Source organism: Scatophagus argus, chromosome 11 (assembly GCF_020382885.2).
Source record: "Scatophagus argus isolate fScaArg1 chromosome 11, fScaArg1.pri, whole genome shotgun sequence".
Taxonomy (NCBI): domain Eukaryota; kingdom Metazoa; phylum Chordata; class Actinopteri; family Scatophagidae; genus Scatophagus; species Scatophagus argus.
Genome location: NC_058503.1, coordinates 9,162,576 through 9,178,572, shown reverse-complemented (window position 1 = coordinate 9,178,572; position 15,997 = coordinate 9,162,576). Strand labels below are relative to the sequence as shown.

Here is a 15,997-nt window from a genome sequence, read left to right as displayed (position 1 = left end):
CTGCGTCTGCTTCAAAAATCCCATTCACATGCTGGGCTCTAAAGATTAACACTCACTCAGATGACAAAACGGTTGTTAAATAGATTTAATGACAGCACTGAAGATGGTCCAACAAACAAATTTACAAAACAACCTACAGAGTCAACACGGTTTTGCAGAAGAATTGACAGAAAAAGTGCAGCGTTTGTTGGGAATGACTACTGAAACACTCAAATCCACACAGTCAGATACAGACTAATGTATATCATTAAAATATTAAAGTAGACCCTTGTCTACTTTAATATTTTAATGATATAAGACATTTTATAAACATTATATAAAGACATTTTATACAAGTAGTCAGGTACCTACTGAAAAACATTTATCAAATACCAAACTGCTTTATTTTGTAATGTGCTGAAAGAGACAAAGAAAACAAGAGTCTACATCCGTGCTAGCAGCTCTGTGTGGCTGTACTGTGCAGTGCAATGCTTTGAGCGAAATGCTAAACATCAACATGCTAACATTCTGGTAAAACGTTAATCACACTCACCAACTTTTAGCATCTTAGCATGCTAACATTTGATTTCATTAAACACAAAGTACAGCTGGGGCTGATGAAAATGTGAGTTCTGCAGCTATATGACCATAAAAGTATCGGGGAAAAACTAGAATTTTAATCCTGAGAATAATTTTTTCCTAGATGAAAAGTCAGAAGATCACAGAAGTTATTACAGTCTATCCTGGGGCGGGCTTGAATGTGCATATCAAATGTCACGGCAATAGTCGGTAGACTGACACTGCTAACGCCAGCTGCTAGCACGGCTAAAACTAAGTTCCACGTCATGTGCAGATTACAACATTTGGGAGAACATATCGAGAGAAAATATTAAGTTTTCACTTCTCAACAGGTGTTTGAAATGTCTTTCTTACTTTAGTCCCCACAAAGCAACATTTTCTCTTGGTCATACCCGCTCACCAACGCAGGCCGTCGACTCACAAACCAGAACTCATATCTTGAGCTTACGTTCTTCAAGCCTGTGGGGAGAAATACGCTACTTATACGTGAACTTCTACCAGAGGGTATCGTCAGAGGATCTTCTTGGTCTCGGTGCCGTTCCAAGCACAGCTTCACACATGATGGGTGTTTGCGGAGAGAGAGCGGAGTGCAGCTCTGTGCTGCTGCTGTCACAGCGCCACAGCAACAGCAAACACACTGACCACGCAGTACATGGTGCGATTCTCCCACCTCACTGTGCAGCTTCCTGAGAGAAACAAACAGGGAGACATCACACAGCAGTCTGCCTCACACCGCTAATCTGTTTCACTCAAAAAGTTGGACTGATTTTGTTTCTAAAGCACGTTTATCGACAAGATGATGTAAACCCATCAGTTTGACCTGGAATCATCTATCACATGCCAGAAAATTAATAAACAATTATGTATTACTATGAATGCTATGTACTATACTATTAATAATTAGTTGTTTGTGTCATTTGTGAAGCAAAAGCCCAAAGGTTGGCTGATTCTGGTTTCTGAAGCCAGAAGATTAACTGCTTTTGTTTGTTTTATCTCACTTGAAGTTGAACAGATTTGGGTTTTAGACTGATGGTAAAACAACATTAGTAGGTTGAGGTCATGGTTTTGGGGTCTGGGTAACTGATGGGCAATTTTTTCTCAGACTCAAACTAATTTTAAAAAAAATCATTGACTGATTTATCAAATATAATACAATAAAAACTTTCTCTGGTTTTAGTTCTGCTCGTGGGGCAGAGGACACAAATTATACAAATTATTATTGTTTATAGTCAGTAAAGTTTGTGTTTTCTGTTTGAACTGCTATATCAAGAAGGTTCAGTGCTCAACTCTATGACGTATGAGCCGACTGGAAGCGCAGATGAAAGTGACACATGTTGGCAAACTGTTTTAAAGACGCAGTTCATCCTTCAAAGCAAGCATGATCACATAATGCAGTAACTGTCTGAAGTCCTCTCCAGCTGTCTCTCTCTCTCAGGCAGGCAGAAAAACGAAACAAGCATCCCTGACCTACTCGGGTGCAATCATTTCATTCACAACAAGAGATTGAATGTCTTCTCAGATTTATAACCTTTATTCAATCACATAGTTCCTGGTTTAATTACTAATTATGCAAATTAAAGATTATTATTTTCAGTGAAAGACTGCTAGATGTTGTTTAGACAAGATTTAACGTAAACAAAAACAAACAATTTTCTATTCTTAAATATGACTATGAAAAGCATTGTTTTGTATCAGTACTGACAGTCATGTGCTGGTATCGAATAATTTCAGACGAAACAAGCTCTCACCATCAGTGGCAGTGTCCCAGTAGCAGGAGTTGGCTGTGTGGAGACCAGCGCCGCTCTTCTGCATGATCGTACAGTTTACTACAAGACAACAGAGGGCAGTGACACTCGTCACATATGAGCTCTTCTAGTCAAAATGGTCTCTCACATTATTGTATATGATGGACACTTAGGTCACCTATGTATTTGAATGGCCGTCCTTGTTTCACCAGGTGAGTCAGACAATGCTCCACTATGCTGGCCGTCCACTGATTCACTTTACTCTGGCTGTAATCTGTTCCACCAATAACACCTTCAATACACTGAGACACACAGAGAGAGAAAGTCATCCAAGCCGTTATCAAATCAAAGAGTGACTTTCTGATAGAATAAAGCTCATTAATGTATCCAGAAGTGAAAAGGTACCTCTTTAACTGAGGCACTGGCCTCATCAGCACTGAAGACCACCTGCGGGATAATAAGAAAAAGCAAAAGCCTGGTGAGCTGGTGGCAGCTGCATGGTTTTATTTCCTTTTTTGAAACATTACATACTGAAAGAAAGTATTGTGCATCAATCAATAACTTAGATTTAGTCCAGTAAGTGACTAATCCAAACAGCTGTCCACAGTAATTCATTTATACTCCTGACCTTGACCATGAAACACAAGCAACATGTCCAACACTGCTTGCACTTTAACACTATAAATATTTTGCATCTCTTAAGAACGTGATATGAGTACTGGACTGTTTGCTTTATATGAACTGAATATAAATCAAATAATCAGTGGTGAGATCTATCTCACTTACACTATACTAGAGTATTTTCTTTTCATGTTACCTTAGTCATCCATCAATTTTCTATACCGCTTATCCGTGAGGGTCGCGGGGGGCTGGAGCCTGTCACAGCGATGCTACTTTATCGTTTTATTTAATTACATGTCAGAGGGAAATATGTATCTTTTTATTTCATTACATTCATTTAAAAGCTTGCTAGTTACTGAGACATGCTGCTTTACCCTCAAATTATTTTTCATATAGTTTTAATTTATCTTTAATTATAACGAGGCTTATGCTTGGGTGAAGCAAGATTTGTGAAGGTGTCACTTTGGGTTGAAGGTAATTATGAGGCATATCTGGATTCAGGACTTGTAATACTTAAGTACATTGCCAAATTATACTTTTACTTAAGTATGACTTTTACAAGTATTATTACTTTTATTCATTCTAATAATTAACAAATATACCATTCATCATTTCCATTGACAATGTAAGGCTAACATTACAATGTAGTTCTAATGACTGGAACCACACCCCGATGGAAACGCCGTTAGCCTCGGCTAACGGACTATGCTAGCTCAGTAAGCTAACGTTAGCTAACCAATACACCTTTGTGGTATTAGCTTAGCTATGGAACCTTTCGAGAGTTAAATTAAATGCAATTCAAATTAACTTCACCTCATCTCCAGAGTTATATTCTTCCATTGCTCACTTAAACAGCGGTCTCTGCTCTTTATTATCACCACGGTCCGTTCTGTCGGTTCAGTTATTGTTCCTGTTCACAGACAAAGAGCACAGAAAAGACATTTCTGCCCATCTGAAGCTGCAGACTCTGTTGTTATGTCGCCCCACTGTGGTTGAATTCAGACATTACAGAACCAGAGCAGGATCAACATTAGAGGGCGTTTTTAGCGTGTAACTGAACACCCCTGAAAAACGCTGTGAATATGTCTTTATTACTGTCTTTATTTCTCATAATGAAGGTGACTCCAGCCTGAAAGAGGGGTCCTTACAAGTTTATAAAACAAATCCAGTTTATATAATGAAGTGAACTGTCCTTAGGAAAACATCTGATTATGGGCTGGGCTCAGACTTCCACCGTAATCACACGGGTGAGGGGCCTGTTCTGGAAACGGGAAATGCCTGTCCTAGTTGGTAATAAAAGCAAAGCAAGTATTTATATTCTGTTGGGGTGGTTTATGATATAGAGTATGGGTCTCACACAATAAAACACAGGTTAAATTCACGTGGAAAAGTTGTATTTTATGTGTGTATTTGAGTGAAATACTGTTGCATTTCATTTTGGACAAACATCCTTTGATAATATAATAATAATAATAATAGGTTCACATACATGCTTTTATGTAAAGCTTGAGCTCCTGTCATGATGCAAACCAATGCGATGGAAAAAAACAGATTTACTTACGTATTTTTTCAAAACTTTGATAGGTTATTTCTTTGACAGTGACAGCTCACTTTAATAACAGCTGCACCAGAGTCAGCAGTAGTCTCTGGACATGTCACATAATAACCTTAACAGAGAATATAGAATAAATACACGTTTTCAAATAGGTCATACATGCATAATAATAATCAAAAAAAAGAGGGCATAAAGTGCAAGACATCTTTATACTACATTTCCCGATAGGCTGCTTAAGATGCAACACAGAGGCTTAGTATACAGAAAAGCGTAAATAATAGAAGTAAGAAAAACAGGCTGCTCTGAAAGACAATCATGATCACCTCAGCGCAGAGAGAGCGACCGACAGCAGCGCAGATAAACTGCTTATTTTCAACGTCTCAGCAAGCTGTGCTGAGGTGGTCCTTTTATTGTCATGTTGTGGGTCCCCCAGTATCAGCACCTCTTATCACAGAAGGGTAGCAACCCATTTATTTCAGCTACATACACTGCTATTACATTAACTGTCACTCCGCAGCAGGGCTGGCTGCTCCTCTGGCCGTGACCACAGGAATACAGATTCCCACAGGATCTCAGCGGGGAAATCCATAATACATAATGTACCACCGGTGACAATGAGGAGTTTCTGTGAACCTGGCTGTTCAGAGCTCAGCACTGCAGCGCATGAAACACACCTAATGTGCACGTATTTCATAAGAACACCAGGAGTCTGAGTTTGTGCGGAAACTGTCGCATTGTCAGAAATAAGCCTGTTAGAGGGGGTTGCGTGCATCTCTCTCTCTCTCTCTCTCTCTCTCTCTCTCTCACACACACACACACACACACACACACACACACACACACACACACACACACACACACACACACACACACACCACGCCCCCTCCAGTCGGGAACACCCTGGCTGTGGATCTGTGCCTTCAGACGGTGCTGAGGCGCACCGACACCTTCACGCGCGGTCCCTGATCCCCGGACTGAGTCCCCAGCCTGTCGGGCTCCGCTGCCGGCTCCTCACGGCTGTCCGCAGCCTCCAGGTAAGACACCAGCAGCTCTGCGGGTCATCCGGCGACACTCCGGGACACCAACCACCGCCGCGTTTCCTCTGGCATATGGAACAGCCCGCCGCTGCCGCTCGTCTCCTACTTAATGATGTTTGATTTGTCTTTTCCTTGTGGGGTTTTTTTTCTGCGTGGGGGGTGGGCAGGCGGCTGTTTGTCCACCATCACGACCACGACCTCTGAGTATCAGTCACACAGCAGTGGGGCCAGACAGACCACTTCCCGGATAAAGTTAGGCGCGTTTGGGCAGGTGCAATGCAGCAAAAAGCCCCTTTTCTGGTTTCTAGTCAGCCTCCGCTGGTTTCGACGGTGGCTTAACCTGCAGTCCTCTCAGGTGAATCCAACAGCCTGTTGAGAATATGTTGCATTTGTTAACAAATCAAACCGCATGAGATAAGATGACCGGAGTTGAACGAGGAAGACGGTGGTTCAAAACAACTGGCTGTTTGTGTTTCAGGGCATTTTTTTAAATAAAAAAAAAGCTGTTATAAGGAGTGACTGGAGAGAAATCACTTCAGTGGTCTTCCAACATGTCCGTGCATCACAGTGGGTAATTAATTGATAGTTTCATGTGGGGTGAACAGGATGTCTCAGGGAGGTTCAGGACAGACTGGTGTTACTAACACTCAGTAACAGTCCCATAGGATGCTGCTAAATATCTGCTTGGTTTCCTGGCTCAGTGTACAGAACCAGAACCAGAAAGCACCCAACACACTGAGCTCATTCCAGTTCAGAGTTGGGTCTCCTTTTGTGTGTGTGTGTGTGTGTGTGCCTCAGATCAGTCACTGCTGCTGCTGCTGCTGTCCCACAAACAGTGTAAAAACATTAATGTCAGAGAAGCTTCGACTGACCATTAGACTAAATTTAAATGGTTTGCAATTTACACGAGTACAAATGAGAGTTTCTCACATTTGGGAAGTTGAAAGCAGCAGGTTTTTTTTGTATTCTTTCGTGATAAATGGCTTAAAGTTAGAATAGTTTGACATTTTGGGAAACACGCTGACAGTTCGATGGAACGATCGATACCACTCTTTTATCTGTCTAGTATTGACTGTCTCCTCTAACTGTGTGAATAAGTGAGTTCTCTGATTTCCAAAATTCTATTGCTTGCAATTATTATCGAGTTATCAACATTATTGTCAGTTTTTTGTCCAGATGATTTGATTAATCGCCTGCTGTGTTCTAAATCACATGTAATAATAGGTGAAATTCAGAAGCTAAGACTGATTAAAGAAAAAAGGGTTTGACATGTGGGCTGTTTCAACGTTGTGCTTTAGTCTCATTCATTTTAGATATTTAGCATCAAGTATTTCATTTTCATTGGCCAGTTTAAGCAGCTAATGTAGTCAGAAAATACAAAAGGTCAACAAAATGTCAATTCAACCTGTCTGGCAGGGCGGCTGCTGCCCAAAGCGGCTGCTTAGATTGACAAGACAGTATTTAGCCAGTATTTTCTGTCAGGCGTCAGTCTTGAGCCTGGCCGGCAAACGTCAGCTTTGTGTGTTTAAAAACAGCTGTGAAATGAAAGCAAAGCAGTTGAACTAATGAGTACAATAACACCCATGAGCTCATATATTAGCATTAGTTTCATTATGAGGCCTTGTAAGGGGAAGTAATATGAAAGCAAACTCTCTTTCCACACACAGTAGGCTTTGAGCTTTCTGTCTAGTGTCAACAAGCCTCCGAAAGAGAAATGTTTTAACACCCCTGATGAATTTTACGTTTCTGCTCCTTTTCCTGCTTTAGCCTTTGCTGTGTAAGATATCCCTCCGTACTATAATTTGTCATAGTGATGCTCCCTTAAATTGGTTCATTTGGCTTCTATAAGCAATGTGCGGTATCTGCTTAGGCCGTTTTATCATTGTTACAAGGAGAATGCCTCACAAATGCTAACCGAGGGTTTATACAGCTCTCACACTCAAGGCTGGAGGGGGAATAAATGGATGAATAAAGGCAGAGAGAAGCCAGGGAATGTAGGGATTCCCTGATTTCTCTACACGCAGGCAGCAGAGCTCATCCAGCGGAGCAGAAAGAAGCCCTGGGGAGTGCAGTCACACAGCATTAGAGGCCGGCGGCTGCAAGATCTGGCAAGACAGAATAGTGTGTGTGTGGGTGCGTGCATGCGTGTGTGTGTGTGTGTGTGAATGTGTGTGTGGAGACACACACACATTCACACGTCTGCATTATTATGGCAGGCATTTCTACAACAGGCTGCAGCTCGTGTTGCCAGACTGAAGTACGCTACCCTACAAAACCAAAATGATGAACAGACTTGGTCAACACCGAGTGCAGAGAGCGTAACCTGAGTTTTTCCCGTATGTTTTACTATTTGAAAAACTGGTTAGACACTGTCAAAATTAAATAAATAATTTCCCATGAAAAAAAAGCATGAATTTGCCTTAACTACAGAACTTAACCGATCTTAACTGCACAGAGAAACAGCAAAAGCAGACAGTTAAACATGAACGACATATCAAGGGGAAGCTAGCTTTTGATTAGCCACAGCTAGCATTAGCTGAAGCTTAAACAGAATTTACACACTGATTTTAACCTAGCTCTTAGCTATAGTTGAGAAAATACATTTGAATAAACCAATAGCTTGGTTTCTCAGTTCTCAGGAAATAAATGAAGCTAAATGAAGCCGTTCAGCCATGAAGGACAAAAAACAAGCTGAGCTCTTGCTAACGGTAGCAGAGTAGCAGTAACTGTCGTCTCAGATTTTGGTACAAATATTTATATGTGATTGATCTTTATATGGACAGACAAGTACACATTTATAATGTAATTTATATTTAATCCATGCAAACAAACACACTTGTTAAAGTGAACATTAAAATTAAAAGAACACATTTCCCAACAATTTCCCTTATGGGATCAATGAAGTATGTCTATCTATCTATCTATTTATTTTTGTTCTTCATTGTTTAAATATTATGTAGCCTCTGTGGCAAAGCAGTTCACTCAGTATGACCGCGTTACAGAATGTGTGTCTGTTGTGCAGAACTTTCAACCCCTTTTCTTAACTTTAATTAGTCTTTGCCTTGTCTGTGCCTTTACAGGGCAGTGCTGTTTGCACCTCCTCTGTCTCTTACATAAATTCTATTTTGGTTGCATTGTCCACTCCCTTCTCACAGAGCTATAACAGGACAGCTGTTATGGAGATGCACATTGTCTGCCTTTAAAATGTGAGCCACATTGAGTATTGGCATCAAATCTACTCTAATTTCCTGGATTGTCTGCATGATAATATCTAGATTAACTCTGCTGATGACCCGAGCCGCTGCAAAGCTTGTCTGTGCCGCTGTGTTGAATAACAGCTGATCTCTTTTGGGCTGTGATGTGTGGGGTTTCCCTCCCTCCCACTCACTGATGTCTCTCTTATGCATGGCTCCATGGTGCATTGTGGGTGCCCGTTTGGCATGCAGCATATAGCCCCCTATGCAGCCTCAGAGGTACATCGTCCCAGTTCAATCAGGGACACAGCGAGGCAATCAGTTGAAGCCCATCCGCACACCAACACTGCAGATGTGGGAGGGGAGAAAAAAAAACACCTCAAAAGCAGAAATGTAATTTGGAGGCAGCGCTGAGAGGAATGACTCAGTTGAGTAATAGATTGCTGGTCAGGGAGTGATGCCTCCGTGTTGGCCTCCGTAAACCTCAAATGTGTATGGACACATGTCTCTGTGGGCGCTCTGATGTTGACCTGAACCTGTGAGGGTGCCTGTGGGCCGTGATAGGATGATGTGACACTTCAGCCTGCAAATTATATAAAGGTGAGGATATTATTTCCCACTACCAGCATGTTGGGTGTGCTGGCTGTCCGGAAAAGTGTACACAGCCGAGTGTACATCAAACACCAACATTAATTAGATTCATTGTTGGCAAGTCGTGCACATCAAGGTGTTTAATCAGTAAATATGTCTGAACAGATTAGGGACAGCTGTAAGGACATCAGTGGGTGTAAGGAACCTGTTGAAACTACAGCCACACTGTGAAATGACTCCGTTTTTTCACTTGTGCATTGATAACACAGATTTGGTTATTTTAAGCTTGGTGATAATAATATAAGTCTATCTAAAACATTTGACTTGAATTAAAGATTTGAACAAAAACCAACTGGATTTCAGTGTGAAAGTTCATTCTTGTGAGCAGCTAACAAAATAAGCTAAGTAAGTTCTACTTACTAGCTCTCTGCAGAGCCGTTAATGGAGACATGCAGTTGGAACCTTTAAGTGTTAAGTGGACCTTTCGTTAAGAATGTTTTGTTGATTGTTTTTTTGCTTATTAAAAATAATGTTTGTAAGATCTGACTTGCAAAATACCCAGATATAGTTATGCAGTGAGACATGATTCTAATGATATGTATAAATAAATAATGAATGAAGAAGTACAAAATCCTCATTAGGCCAGAATTTGGTAAAATGTAATTTAAACTGGAAAGCTGTTGATGCATTTTACTTTGTTTAATCTGTACAAAGTCCAGTGTAAAAAAGAATAAATTTTTACTGGGCATTATGTGCCAGACATTCTGACAGATTCAGGTGTCCACTCTATGCTAAGCTAACAAGGCAGAGGGTCACAGACTTTATGACATCATCACAGGTGGAGATCCACAGGTGAAGGACTGAAATAAAGTGCGCATTTTAATCCCATAACCTCGAGCATGAATCATGAGTTTCAGTAGAATTTTCTGTTGACCTCACCCATATTTGTTGTAATGGGCAAAGTCCATACTGAGGACTCGTGATATTTTTTTCTGCTATGACTCATGACTTATCTATTTTCCTTTTGTTTTTGGCTTGTTCAGTGTGTCTTGGTCAGGGGGAAGACCTGGTTTCCAGGCTGTAAAAAATCCCTCTGACTGGTTGTTGATCCTGTTGTTGATCATGAAGACCCCTAAGTCGCCGCTTTCTAGGAAAAGACTACAGAACATCTGGATCAAAATACATTTATAACATTTTATTAACATCTACAGCTGCAGATCAGTGTATGAACATGTATGTTGTGGTCTATGCTAATTACCAAATGTCTGAATCCTTACATGCTAAACTACGATGTTAAATATGGTAAACATTATGCCTGCTGCACATTAGTGTGTTAGCATTGTCATTAGCATTTAGCTCAAAGCACTGCTCTGCCTAACTGCAGTCTTATAAATGGTTTGAAACTCACCAGTAAAGCACTGCTAAATGATTTATTGGACATAATAAAGTCACAGCCCCCAAACCTTTTTATAAACAGTGTCTTATTATAGCAGAGTACAGAGGAATCAGCTTACTGAGTCCAAGTTTCAGGAACATCTGTGAACTTTAAAAAGACACTTCTCCCCCCTAAGTGAGAAGTCATTAATTGTCTCTGGTTGTGCTGAAACACATCAGGATGCCCTTTCTCTCAAAATGTTGTGTTCTCTAAATATTGGTAGCTGCTTGCTGTTCATTTTACAGATGCTGTTTGTTTTGGCTAAAAGCCAGAATTTTCATCAAACGTATGGTTTGCTGAGCACTTGAGTGTAGGACTGTAGAACATTTTCTTGTTTAGACTTTCATTTATGTATTCGAATGAATGCCATAACTACCTGAAATTCATTCATCATAATCAAGAGGATGTGACTACATGCTTTTCTGCAGATACGTTCTTTTCAAACAGTAATGCGGGAGTCGACCTGTCTCAAACAGCAGTTTTTCTTTACTGTGAGATCTTTATTCATCGATCTGTCCTGGAGGCTCTGCCAGCCCAGACACCAATCTGTCCTCCAAACACTGAATTTCATTGTGCATCTGTCTCCTCACTGTTCCGGCTATGCTAATGAACCGGCACACAGTGTAATAAAACAGAAATGACAGAATACTAATGTTAAAAAAATTATTTTAATAATCTCCACTCGTCCACTCAACTTTAAGTTACACATGCTGCTCTGTTGTTATGCTCTGATTTATGGCAACACAACCACACAGGAGGATTCCCCTTTCTCCATCCACAGCTAGAGCATTGGAAGGATACAGTGCAGTAAAATGTGGCAGGCAGGCAGCAGTTAAACAGAAATGAGAGCTATGAAATATTCAGCCATGTTGGTGAAGGGAGAGGGAGCTGTTTATAACCCGAACGTCTCTCTGTCTGTGAACAAGCGGCAGCAGCAGCAGCAGAGGCCACTACTGAAAGTGGGTTAATGAGATCCAGCCTCAATCTTAAAACCTTTCATGTCTTGTTCTGTAAGAGTTCATCGTAACAACACAGAAATCTTTGTCACATCTGCCTGAAGCGCCAAAGGGTTTTGCTGTGGAAAGTTTTCCTGAAAGGTGCATGTCTTGAAAGATCAACAGCACACATAATTATCTCCTTTATCTGTTGACAATCTTTGAGCTTCTGAAAAATCTCTCCCCACATCTTCGTTATCTTCGGGAGGAATGTCTTCTAAGGTTATTAATTTGATTCCCTACAGCTCGAGATAAATGTGCGTGATTATCCAACAACCAGACTGCCCGCACTTGAACCGTTTCACAGTTTTTATCATAAACCTAAACAGTGCCAGATCTGTGGAGTAGACAGCAGACTGTGGCTTGAGATCTGGACCATTTCCCTGCTGTTTTCAGCTTTGGCGGAACAGATTAGCCTGTTTCACACTGCAGACATGGGGAGAGCTTATTATACTGAGCACTGGGGGGGCAAGGGTCACCATTTGCCTTTGTTAGGAAACAAACAAAAAGGATGTATTGGAAAATGGAGGTGGCGACCAAGAAGGAGGAGAGGGTGGAGCATTATAGTAGATGAGTAGTTCAGATTTGGATTCAATTACGGTTTGGCTAATTATTCTCATTTGACTCAGAGGTTTGTTACCTTAAGAAGATTTGTTCTTGACTGTATGATTTTCCTTGGCTAATGTCATCATCCTACATACAAAGAGGTTGTGATATTACCAGTGGTGCAGTTAGTTTGCTTGTCATTGGCTTTATATAAACATGACATAGTTTACAGTTGATTGGATGAATCCTCTGTACTGTTGACCCTTCATGCCGGTAGTATGACTCGAGGGATGGCAGTGTGGGCAATCAGTCCTCCATGCTGGTCCAGATGAAGCATCATGATAACTATTGGATTGACTGGCCTGTTTTGGACAGACTTTCATGTTGTCCACAGGCAAGGCTGGAAAAACACATTACAGAGCAAAAATGGCTTTTGGGCTCCCAACTCCAAGCATAATTTCTTCAGAACACTGAAAGCAAATTGAATTGAGAATGTGCTCTGTAAACATTATAGCAATTTATGTATTTAAGATGCTAAAAAAGATTTTGAGACAGGACCTTTAGACAACATCTGACGCTCTCATCGGGTCAAATTTTATTCAGTACTTTGGTTTATGACGAACTACCTGCAAAAACCAACAAGTTCTCATCACCTTCAGCTGTACTTTGTGTTTGTGCTAATTAATAAGCACGCTAAATCACGTTGGTGACCGTGGCAAACATTATATCTGCTGAACAACAGAATGTTTTCCTTGTGAGCTTGTTAGCAGACTGACATTAACATACACCAATGACTAAATCAAAGTTGGTAGCTTGCCAGTAGATTCTTATGCTGGACTGCAAAAGCTCGATTTCAACCTCAAATTAGACGCTAGGGATGGATTTCAATTTTTTGAATTTTATAATCACGTAGAGTTAAGAAACATGAATTGTTGTTTGACTTTTGTTTGAGGGGGCGCCTGTTTGGCTTGTTAGTCTCTGCGCTGCATGAAGGCTGCAAAATCTTTTCCTTAAAGCAGTCATTAGGACTTTGGATGTTACTCTGTAAAATATCAGTTTTATGCAACAGTGATCACAGTGCTACTGCTCTGAATGTTACGTGCCGTACGAGGAGGAGAAAAGCATCAAGCTCTTGTTTTTGTATTTCTCACACGTCAGTGTTTGTTTTAAGGTGTGAAAAATAAATCTTTCAAGGTCAGAACTTAACCAGCACTGAAGTCAACACAGACCACCTAACTGTCTCGCTCTTTTTCTCCTTAAAGTCCGGATCTGCTTTTCTCTACCGTGTAATCTTTTATCCTAACAGTCGCAAGCAACACAACCCAAAACAATCAACCAAACCAATCATCCAACTTCCGTGTCTGGCTCTGCTGCTCTGTCTGGAGGAGTGGCAGCCTTTTCCTGAGCCCGCTGTGCCCTTTCCTCTTAATTAGTGGGTGAAATGACACAAACAGCCCATCAATGCGAGGACAATAAGCAGCAGTGTGATAACAATGATGCAGAAGAGTTCAGTGAAGGTGAAAATGGGGCTGGCAGTACGTGGAAGGAGGAGTGCTGGAAGTTTAAGAGATGACAGCAGACAGGGGGGCTCTGGATTAGGTTTTTAAAGCCACTAACTCTGTTGGTTTGTTTTTTTTTTCCTATTTTCTGCTCCATTGAGCCCTGCAGGGGACTGCAGAGGCCTGCGGGCTCGATAGGTCATTACCGATGACAGCTTTTGTGAGGGTTGTAACGTTACGGTGGCTGTGACATGTGTGCCTCGTGGCTGTGAAGGCAGCATTTTAAATGTTAGTCATGGCTGGACAGGAACTGCTCTATTGTGGTGGTCAAACAAAGAGGGTTTGTATGGGAAACACTGAGAGCATTTACTTAAGAAAAAGCAGCAATACTACTTTACAGATATAGCAAAAAGGTAAAAATCTTGCATTGAAAATGTCACTTAAGTAAAAGTATGTAAGAATTATTATCAAGAGGCCACATGAAGTAGCAAAAGGCAATAAAATGGCCACCTATAGTATCATACAATTATCCATCCATCCATTTTCTATACCGCTTATCCGTCAGGGTCGCGGGGGAGCTGGAGCCTATCCCAGCTGACTACGGGCGAGAGGCGGGGTTCACCCTGGACTGGTCGCCAGTCAATCGCAGGGCCAACACAAAGACAGACAACCACACACTCACACCTAGGGACAATATAGAGTAGCCAATTAACCTAATGTGCATGTTTTTGGTGTTGTGGGAGGAAGCCGGAGAACCCGGAGAAAACCCACGCAGGCACAGGGAGAACATGCAAACTCCACATAAAAACCTGGAACCTGGAACCCTCTTGCTATGAGGCGACAATGCTAACCACTGCACCACTGTGCCGCCCATCATACAATTATTATTATTATTATTATTATTATAATTATTATTATTATTATTATACATTATTAAAGTAGTACTGCTGATGTATTAAGTAGAATTTTCTTGTTGTAGGTGTTCAAGCTGGAACTAATTTGCAGATTTTATACATGTAGTTGCATGGTTTAATCTACAGCAAAGCGTCTGCAGTCACTTCAGTCTAAGCTGGACGACACCTTTCAAATGACAGCTTCTGTAACTTTGTGTAACTTTTGTGAAAGCAGCAAGACCCTCTGTGCTAGAAATGCGTAAATATAAAGGAATGTGTGCACACTGATATGGTGGAGGTCTCAGAGTCTTTCACACCTGGTGCCTGTTGGTAAAGATAAGGTGGACCTTTCTCGATGACACAACACTGACAGATAGTCACGTTGTTTTGCCTCCTTCCGGTTAGTGTGATCCTACACTACTGTGGGCAGCTTATTAAGCTGTCAGGTATAATGATGGTATTTGGGTGAGACTATATGGACATGCTTATATCTTCTCAGTATATCAAATTCATATTGTAATAAACTTGCATTCATCGCAGTGAAGACTAGATAGAAATTTTTCCACATCTGCCTCTCTGTGCAGCGATTGCTCAGGTTTATGGAGAAAATAAGCAGGATTTGAACTCAAGTTTTCTTTTTTTAGTCTTTCGCTTTCTGTGCCTAAAAAATGAGTGCAACACCATGAAAGCCTTTGAGCAGAGAGTGCCAGTGTGTGTGTGTGATGTTCTCCCCATTGGAGCGATTATCATGTCTCGCCCCTCTCTGTGACGGCTGCCTTTTCACCCCGGCCTCGAGTGTTGATGTTCAGAACACAACTAAACATTTTTGTCTTTAGACACTAGTTTGTTTCAAGTATACCCTGACCTTTGCAAAGTTGTCCCTCTCTCATGCATGCACACTCAGTCTGAACATGAAAATTGTTAGACAGCCAGTTTGGAGATTAGATCATAGGATTGGCTGCTGTTCTGGTGGATGCTGTCTTTCTTTCAGCATCAATTTGACATCACCACCCAGCCTGTAGACTTCTAGTCAGAGGCAAGAGGCCACATCCGGATGAGGACAGAATCCTAATCAGCATTATGCAAAGTGTCAGGCTTGACGGAGGTGAGTTATTCATATCAGTGTCTAATGTCGCTTCATCACCTTTGAGTCAACCAAGCAATTAAGGTTTCAAATTGGATTGTGATTGACAAACCGTGATGGGGTGTGTTTCAGAAACGTTACAGTCCCACAGAGGATGAAGAGGAGTGACTGGAATATTTGCAAACAGGTCCTCATTTGATTGGCAGTGAAATGGACAGTGCGTCTCACAGGTTTCCAGGCTGAG

General features: G+C 41.2%; 2 protein-coding genes across 4 annotated transcripts in view; one reads left to right on the top strand and one right to left on the bottom strand.

Annotated features, from left to right (window-relative positions):
- Nucleotides 1–70: 70 nt before the first annotated feature.
- Nucleotides 71–3,891, bottom strand: LOC124067140 (dynein light chain Tctex-type 1-like). The gene is made up of 5 exons (XM_046404241.1): nt 3,738–3,891; nt 2,709–2,750; nt 2,482–2,605; nt 2,307–2,384; nt 71–1,244 (listed from the first exon to the last, which is right to left on the bottom strand). Exons 1-5 carry the CDS (start codon nt 3,762–3,764, stop codon nt 1,168–1,170), a joined length of 348 nt encoding a protein of 115 aa, XP_046260197.1. The 5' UTR covers nt 3,765–3,891; the 3' UTR covers nt 71–1,167.
- A 1,469-nt stretch (nt 3,892–5,360) lies between these two features.
- sytl5 (synaptotagmin-like 5) overlaps nt 5,361–15,997 on the top strand; it is a 34,652-nt gene continuing 24,015 nt past the window's right edge. For all 3 annotated transcript variants that reach the window (XM_046404786.1, XM_046404787.1, XM_046404785.1), the window contains exon 1: nt 5,361–5,513. The gene's annotated coding sequence lies outside the window, so the exon portion shown is untranslated. The remainder of the gene's footprint in view (nt 5,514–15,997) is intronic.

Coding starts and splice junctions, on each gene's coding strand:
- LOC124067140 (XM_046404241.1), bottom strand. CDS start 3,764: ATGGAAGAATATAACTCTGGAGATGAG. Junction 2,606..2,708: donor CCAGTGCCTCAGTTAAAGAG/GTACCTTTTCAC, acceptor TGTGTGTCTCAG/TGTATTGAAGGTGTTATTGG. Junction 1,245..2,306: donor CTGGGACACTGCCACTGATG/GTGAGAGCTTGT, acceptor TGTTTCTCTCAG/GAAGCTGCACAGTGAGGTGG.